The sequence below is a fragment of the Panthera leo genome, chromosome A1 (genome assembly GCF_018350215.1).
Source record: "Panthera leo isolate Ple1 chromosome A1, P.leo_Ple1_pat1.1, whole genome shotgun sequence".
NCBI lineage: Eukaryota > Metazoa > Chordata > Mammalia > Carnivora > Felidae > Panthera > Panthera leo.
In genome coordinates this window covers 116,328,963-116,337,985 of record NC_056679.1, presented here as the reverse complement: position 1 = coordinate 116,337,985, position 9,023 = coordinate 116,328,963, and the positions used below count along the sequence as shown (strand labels likewise).

The following is a 9,023-nucleotide window of genomic DNA, read 5'->3' as shown; positions in this document are numbered from 1 at the left end:
GCTCCCAGTCCATAAATATATATCACATTCTGCCAACTTTATGCCCAGGGAAAGTTTTATTTTTTTCCTGGATTTGCTGCTCTCAAGTGTGTCAAGAATTAACATAAAAACTGATCTGGAACCCATGAACTTCAGAGGGCTTTGGTAGAATTGATTATGAAGCCATGTGTAAGGACATTTCTATAGCCTAGGACATGCCAGACATTAAAGATGCATTCTTAATAAAAAACTCATGAGTCAAAGGAGAAAATCAACTGTTATAAAATAGATCAGCAGATGCTCCTAAAGAACTCACACCCAAAAAACTGAGGTGATAAGACGTTGTAAATAAATTTTAAAATAACTATGTGCATTGTATTCTATTAGGCAAGAATATATCATTACATATCATTGTGAAAAAGAAAAGGACGTGTGGATTTGAAAAACAAATAAATTTTTTCAATTTTTTATGTGGTAAATACACAGAATAAAATTCACCATCTTAACCATTTTTTTTTAATGTTTATTTATTTTTGAGGGAGACAGAGACAGAATGAGAGTGGGTTAGGGGCAGAGAGAGAGGGAGACACAGAATCCGAAGCAGGCTCCAAGCTGTCAGCACAGAGCCCGACGCGGGCTCGAACTCACGGACTATGAGAGCATGACCTGAGCCAAAGTTGGACGCTCAACTGACTGAGCCACCCAGGTGCCCCACCATCTTAACCATTTTTAAGCATACAGTTCAATGGTATGAAATGGTTATAATGTTCTGCTACCACCATCATCATCCATCTCCTGAAGCCCTTTCATCATGTAAAACTGAAATCTGTACACTACCTGTTAAACAATAACTTTCCATTCCTTCCCTTCTCCCCATCCTCTGGAAACCACCATCTTACTTTGTGTCTTTATGATTTTGACTACTCAAGTTCCCTCATATAAGCGTGATCATACAATATTTGTCTTTTTGTGACCGGCCTATTTCATTTAGCATTATGCCCTCATGGTTCATCCATGTTGTGGCACGTGTTAGAATTTCATCCCTTTTATTGTTCTTTGTTGTTGTTGTTTATTAGAGAAAGAGAGAGCATGAGCCAGGGAGAGAGGCAGAAGGAGAGAGAGAATCCCAAGCAGGCTCCATGCTAAGTAAGGTTTTATCCTACAACCCTGGGACCATGACCTGAGCCAAAATCAAGGGTTGGACATTCAACTGATTGATCCACCTAGGCACCCTAAAGAGAATAGATGTTAACTTATTTAAATGTTTGGTAGAATTCACCTGTGAATCCATCTGGTCCTGGACTTTTGTTTGTTACTCATTCAGTTAAAAAAAATTTTTTTTAATGTTTATTTATTTTTGAAGGAGAGAGAGACAGAGCACGAGTAGAGGAGGGGCAGAGAGAGAGAGGGAGACACAGCATCCGAAGCAGGCTCCAGGCTCTGAGCTGTCAGCACAAAGCCTGATGTGGGGCTTGAACTCACAAGCTGTGAGATCATGACCTGAACTAAAGTCGGACGCTTAACCAACTGAGCCACCCAGGCGCCCCACTCATTCAATTTTATCACTAGTTATTGGTCTCTTCAGATTTTATATTTCTTCCTGATTCAATTTTTGAAGATTGTATGTTTTTAGACATTTATCCATTTTTTTTGTAGATTGCCCAACTTATTGGCATATAATTTTTCACAGTACTTTCTTATAATCCTTCTTATTTTTGTGGCATCAGTTGTTACTTCTCTTTTATTTTTGATTTTATTTATTTGGGTCCTTTCACTTTTTTTCTTTGATGAGTCTGGCTAAGGGTTTATCAATTTTGTTTATCTTTTCAAAGAACCAGCTCTTAATTTCTTTTCTTTTTTCTTTTCTTTTAGTTTTGGCTCAGGTCATGATCTCTCAGTTTGTGGGTTCAAGCCCTGCATTGGGCTCTGGGCTGGCAGCCCAGAGCTTGCTTTGGATTCTCTCTTTCCCTCTGTCTCTGCCTCTCTCCAGCTTCTGCTCTCTCTCTCAAAATAAATAAAAATAAATGTAAGAAAGTACATTTCTTCAGGGAGCCTGAAGTGAGGCTTGAACTTAAGAACTGTGAGATCATGACCTGAGCCGAAGTCAGACACTTAACTGACTGAGCCACCCAGGTGCCCCAAATTCTTGACACGTCTTTGGTATAAAAAGGTCTTTTTATTAAAGCACAGGGACAAGACCTGTGGGCAGAAAGAGCTGCACTGGGATTGTCAGGTGTGAGTGATTATATACAGTAAAACCTTGGATTGTGAGTAATTTGTTCTGCCAGTGTTCCGCAAAATGAGCAAGCATTTCTAATACATTTTAACTTGATAAACGAGCAATGTCTTACAATAAGAGCAGTATGTAATGCCAAATGACACATGATCCCAACTGAGCCAATGGTTCTTAAAATTCGCTTTGATATATGGGTGCTTTGTATTACAAGAATGTTTCCTGAACAAATTATGCTCTCAAACCAAGATTTTACCATAGTTGGGGAGTTGGGGGAGGTAAAGACAAGGTGAAGTTTCCAAAAGGACTTGCATATGCTAAAGAAGGCTTACAAGATTTTAACTATTTTTAGCTAAGGGTTTTTCCCCTCTAGCAAAACATTAAGACAGTTGGGAGTTCCTGGAGGAATGTCATACTCTGCCTGTCTCAAGTATTTGTCAATGAACTTCAGGTTATAAGGAAATTTATCTACATTTCCTCTTGCCCTTGTTCTCCACATCAGGTAAAACATCCATTTCCTCCATTTCTAAAGTCTAATTACTATTCATCCTTCTGGTTCAGATGCCAAAGGTTTTACAGCAGATTCTCAAAATGTGGTCTGCAGGTGACTTGTTGGGTGACTTACAGGTGATAAGGGGAGTTTTCGAAAACACAAATTTCCTGGCCCCAGTGTCAAAGATTCTAAATAATTAAGCTTGTGATGAGGACCAGAGAATCTGTACTCTTTTAATAAATTCATTTGGCCACTCTTGAGAACTACTGTGTCTAGAAAGTCTTCCCAGGGAATTTCAGTAGAAATAAATTCTTTGGAAGAACATTTCAACGAAGACCTCTGGTCTCCTCCACACTACCCTGCCTGAAGCTCCGGCTGATTTTTCCACTTCCCTGACACCACAGGGACTAGCTGAAGGAATGAATGCCTGAAAAGGTTTTGGCCGAATCTGCATGCAATTCTATTCAGCAAGCACAAGGTAAGCTATTTGTCCAAGTGCTTAAAACCATCCTCAGAATCTGTGCGCCAGGCCTGATAGGTCACGTGAGGAGGACGTAACGGGTATCGTAATAGTTCTTGAAGCTCGGCTAATCCGACCCATGCGCAGGCGCAGAAGGAAAGGGGACAGTCAAACCTCCAAGGCCCGCCCCTCCCCCACTATCCTTCCGGCTTTCACCTACTGCGCAGGCGCGTCGACTGAACCAAGATGGCCGCTCCCGTGGATCTGGAATTGAAGAAGGTAAAAGAGGGTCCCCACCTGGCAGAGGCTTCTCTTTGGAAGCTAAGGGGACTGTGGTCAAGAATATCGAGTGAGACTCGAGTCCGGAGGAAGAAAAGAGGCCCCAGGGAACTGGGGCGTGATTTCCCAGAGTCCTAAGGCGGGATCGGGTCTCCTTAGGATGGCGTGGGGGGCGAGCAGCTCTTTCTGCCTAAGAGCCGGTTGGGCTGGTTTGATTCCTGTGGCGGGCCGATAGCTGGCCGATCTTCTCGTTCTGACCTCCAGGGCCGTTTCGTTGCGTGGAGCCTTCAGTTTCATAGTAAGGCCTGAAGTAAGCGTTTCAAGTTGGAGCCCCTTCGGACGGCTTGCCCGGTCTGAGGCATCTGTAAATTCTTAATCTTCATTTGCTTTGAAAAACTCCAAGGCCATCCTGTGTTTTTAGGCCACTTACTCCATCTCTTGCTTTGAAAGGTCACAGCATGTACATACAGTTCAAAGTTAGATAGTCTCATAGCAGGGCTTTGACTCCCAGCCCTATCTCCCCTTCCCCCTTTCTTGAAGGACCTGCCAAAAAAAAAAAAAAAAGAAACAAGAACAAGCCCGTAAAATTTTCCAAATAAAATCGGTATCGGAAGGAATTGGGTTTCTGTCTTCAAACAGTTGTTTATAAATGTGTTGTTACCCAAAAACGTTTTTGCCACTTAAGGGTTGTCAGGGAAAGGATCCTGGACTTCATCAACTTTAAACCTATACTTTTCTATAAAAGGAAACTGAATTCTAGAAAAGATGTAGTCCAACGTTGGGACTAGAATCCACTATTCTTTGCTTAACTCCACACCTTTTGTTTATTAGCTTAGGTTCTTCAGAAGAGCAAATGTAACGTCTTAACACTTCGTTTGGGTGAACCTTTGCATATGAAATAAGATAGCTCAAATATTTGTTGCTCCTATTAAATGAAGTTGTTTGTTATTGCTCTGAGGATTTATGTGTATGTACCTTGCTTTTTGTGTTTCTTCTTTTGAAACTTGTAAATTTAGCCCATAACCTGGTGTTCTCTAATGCTGTAGTATCTTAGCTTGAACTGTATACCAGCTGCTTTAGCAATGTGTACAGAACAATCACCTGTAAGTTTACATGCAAGACAGAATTAATCTGAAGAATGATTAAAGCATTCTAAAAGTTTATCTTTTTTTCTGTTAAAAGTTCTAATGTAAGTCAGGGTTTAGTGAAAGAGCTAACAATAGAGTATAGCTGTGAGTGGACTTAACTCCCAGCATTTGAATTTGTTGTTAAGAAACCTCTGGACAATGAATGCAAACTAAGAAGATGATTGGAGACTTAAATTGGATAGTTTTGACAGCCAGTTAGCTTAAGTAAAAAACAAACTTGTTGTTTAAAGGTTTCATCTTCTAATATCTTTATAAGGTCTTTTTTTTGGGGGGGGGGGTAGTGGAGACTAATAGGCAATTTCAGGCACCTCCTCTCTCCCCAAATCAATCTTTTGAAACCTTACTAATAGGTGAGAACAAAGTCTGAAAAAAGTTAAGTAGAGGGCTTTGCCCTGTAATGCAGTCACAAATGGTATTATTAAGGCATAAATTTGACAACATCTGAAAGTCATTCCAGGCCCTTAAGTAAGAGTATCCAAGAACTGTGTTTAAGTGTACACGAGGGTCAAATTTGGCTTGGTATGTGCATATGAAGATTATGATGCAGTTCTACCAATGCCTTGAATTTTTTTATTTTTTTTAATCTTTATTTTAAAAATATTTGTATCCTGAATGTTACTGTAAAATAGAAACATTCCTGAACTAAAGGTCAGAAGAAATGGGTTTTAGTGTTAAGTCCCTGCCTTTCCTCATAATAGTTGTTCAACCCTGTGCAAGCCACTTACATCTCTTCAACTAATTTGGTTACTTTATTTAAAAAAAATGTTTTTTAAATGTTTATTTATTTTTGAGAGATAGAGAGCAAGCAGGGGAGAGGCAGAGAGAGAGGGAGACACAGAATCTTAAGCAGGCTCCAGGCCTGGAACTGTCCGCACAGAGCCTGACGCGGGGCTCGAACTCAGCAACCATGAGATCATGACCTGAGCCAAAGTCGGATGCTTAACAGACTGAGCCACTCAGGAGCCCCTAAGTTGGTTACTTTAATCTGTAAAGAGTGATGATGAAAACTCCCATTCCTAAATCATAGGATTATTGAGAGGAGTAAATGAGATATTACTATATTCCACAATGTTCTCATATTAATATTCCCATGTTAGTATTTCAAATAAATGTGGGAAAGTGTTTTGAAACCTAGCAGTGTAATACAAATGTAGTGAATCGTTATAGTTTTGTTTTGAATCACTGTGTTTCATCCTCTTTTGCATTTATTGTTTTATTACTCTTTGGATACCTGCTTCTTCATATGGTTATTTAAGGTGCATTTGTTGTGCTTCATGTAGACTGCATTTTCTGAGGACAGGGTAAGTTCATGATTTAGCATGGTGGCTTGATTGTTTACAGTTGTATTGAGTTTTATTGATGTTTGTGTTGGTAAATTTCACAACTTTGTTTCTGGTTAGCAGCTTATTTTAATATATTTGGATTTGACTCAAGTGTTTCCTGTAAAATGTTTCACCCACTAAATGAAGGACTTTTTTTTTTATTAGGCCTTCACAGAGCTTCAAGCCAAAGTTATTGACACTCAACAGAAGGTGAAGCTTGCAGACATACAGATTGAACAGCTAAACAGGACGAAAAAGCATGCACATCTTACAGATACAGAGATTATGACTTTGATAGATGAGACTAACATGTATGAAGGTGTAGGAAGAATGTAAGTAAAATGTATCCTGAAGGGGGTTATTATGGGAGAAGTTTTTGTCTAGAATTTGTTCGTTTTAAAACTTGGGTTAAAGTATCATGGAAACTTTGAGGATCACCTAGTCAAATACATACTTTTAAAAAATGCTAACTGAACCCCAGATAGATGTGTTTAATTTTAGACTTTGCAGTACATTTCTTAGATATTTTCCTCTTCTCTCTGTGATCAGGTAGATATTTAAGTGCGTAAGTTCAATGACGAAAATGATTTGTTATGAAAAGAAGTTTACAGTAATTTTGTGTGTGAAGATTTATTTAAGTAGGTGTAGTTTTAACTTCTCCTTCCTTACCTGATTTATTAGGAGTCATACAAATCATAGGTCCTTTAAGATGTTGGACCAGTGTTGTAAGATAAAAATAGATCCATTTATCATTTAAATACACTCATTCTGTCATGCATGAAAAATCAAGTAAACCAATTTACTTTTTGTTTGTTCTAATTGTTATATGATTGACCACCTATACTTCACTCTTTTTATTTTAAGAAATATATTACTCTTATGAGAGAGAATAGATGAGCTTCATGTTCTCTAAACAGTAAATAAGGAATGGAAAAGCCCTTAACTACAGGTCACATTCCATTACAATGAGCTAAAAGGAGAAGACTTTTTTTAAGCGGGGGAGGTACAAGGGGAGGGTTTTTCTGGAATTTGGTCTTTGGATATTACTTAGTAAATGGACCATTACTTCAAGTTTGGAGATCTTGTAGTGAATGGAATTTGACCTCAGTCTGAAGATGACTTGTTTGGTGATTGATTTGAAGGAAGCATAACATGTGTAACATTTAGTAATGGCTTTGGAATGACATCATGAGAAGTAGACTCTGCTCATGACTAGCTACTCCTTTTCTTAATGGAAAAGAGAGGGATTATGATAAACATATGATTTGTTTTCTCAGAATAAACAGTATATCAGAAATAAATTCTATATCTGTAGTTCATATTTTTCATTTTAGCTTATTTTGAGAGGAGGAGAATCCCACTTTGACAATTTGTTATTAGGAGAGAAAAGAATTGGGACAGTAACAAAGTAAAACCCTTGAATATATATCTATATAGTACAGGTGCATTGTTGGCATTCACTATAGGATAATTTTATTCTTAATATGAGTATCCTTAGGTCTTAAACAGTAATGGTAGCTTTTCCAGCATGCACGTTAACACGTTGCACTTGGATTTCACATCAGTACATTAGCCTTAGCCTTTGCAACAGTAAAAGAATCTCTTTTTCCAAAACAGAAAATCTCTTTTGATTGTCTTTGGCCTTTTGGGCTATAATGAAGTTTTTGGTTTTAATCAGAATACTTTATTAAAACATTCTCCGAAAGTGCTAGGTTGTTACTTTTTTTGCATACTGCCCTAAGTGCTACAGCTAGATTGTATTCCACACCAAGAAGTCTAGAGTTAAAAGGCTGGGATATGATTTAGTTCATGGTAGAATAGTAGTAGTATTTCAGTAAGATTTATTTTGTGTAAAATAAATACATTGTTGTAAATGTTTGGATAAAGTGGAACTTCCTACATAGTTTCAAACTTTGGTTTTCAATTTGACTTTTGTTCTTTCTGCATCCCACTGGGAGTGCGAATTTGACTCTGCATTGTGGGGGCATGTAAGGTGAATAGAGTTTGTTGTTTGGCTAGAGTATTAGCGCCCTCAGGAAGAAAAGACTTGCTGAGTATTAGTCTGGTCATGAGGATGTTCCCCTTGATGCTAAACCTGAAATAACTATTTCTGAATTTATAGTCTTGAGTAATCTTGAGTATCATTGTGATTCACTTCTTTAATTCCAGTCTTTACCTTAATTTGTCTTTTCTTTTTTGAATATTATTTGGGAATTCCAATTAGAATACTAATTTTTCTCAAACTGTTGTTTAAAACCATGAATTATAGAATCTAAAACACTCCATTTTGTTTAGAGCCTGCAGTAGATTTTTGCCATCACTGACATTCGGGCTTCATTGTATCTTACCTAGATTATTGCAATAGCCTCTTAGCTGTTCTCTCTGCCTTTATTCTGTGTGTTCAAATGTACTCTTCATACATCTGCCAGAATTGATCACATCCATATTTTTCATAAAATTCTTTGATCTGTTGCCCACAGGATGAAATCTAAACTTCTTAGCCTAGCATTCATGTTCATTTATAATCTGTCCTTAATGTACCCCTGTAGCCTCAAGTCCCACCACTTTCTAGTCCCAGGCTCAGTATAGCGCAAATTTCATCTCATGGATTTAACATCCTTCCATTGATTTTGGGTGATCTGTTGAAAAGGACTTTGAGTCTCATGTGGGCTTTAAACATGCTTTAATTGATTAGTATGTCTGTCATGGGTGACGATAGAAGAGGAATAAGTAGTACATGTACCGGAAATCGTTGTCCCTACTTTTGTCACCGGACTTTGTCACCCGTTTTTTTGTTTGTTCGTTAAGTATATTTATTTATTTTGAGAGAGAGGAAGAGCTGGTTCATGCGCTATTGAGCAGGGGAGGGGCAGGGAGAGAGAATCCCAAGCAGGCTCCCAGTTGTCAGCATGGAGCCCAGTGAGGGGCTTGAACTCACGGACTGTGGGATTATGACCTGAGCTGAAATTGAGTCAGCCGTTTAACTGACTGAGCCACACAGGTGCCCCTGTCAGATGTTTTTGTGCTTTCTTGATTTTGTTCATTCTTTCTTTGGCTTGAAGTATCCCCTTTCCCTTGTGAAATTTTTATCCTTCAAGACATAGCTTGT

The 9,023-nt window shown here is 38.4% G+C and overlaps 1 protein-coding gene across 1 annotated transcript in view; it reads left to right on the top strand.

The window, feature by feature from the left end:
• Positions 1–3,337: 3,337 nt before the first annotated feature.
• Positions 3,338–9,023, top strand: part of PFDN1 (prefoldin subunit 1) — a 72,015-nt gene continuing 66,329 nt past the window's right edge. The window contains exons 1-2 of the mRNA XM_042936984.1: positions 3,338–3,444; positions 6,080–6,246. Coding sequence (XP_042792918.1) covers positions 3,412–3,444; positions 6,080–6,246 — 200 coding nt within the window. The 5' untranslated portion in view covers positions 3,338–3,411. The remainder of the gene's footprint in view (positions 3,445–6,079; positions 6,247–9,023) is intronic.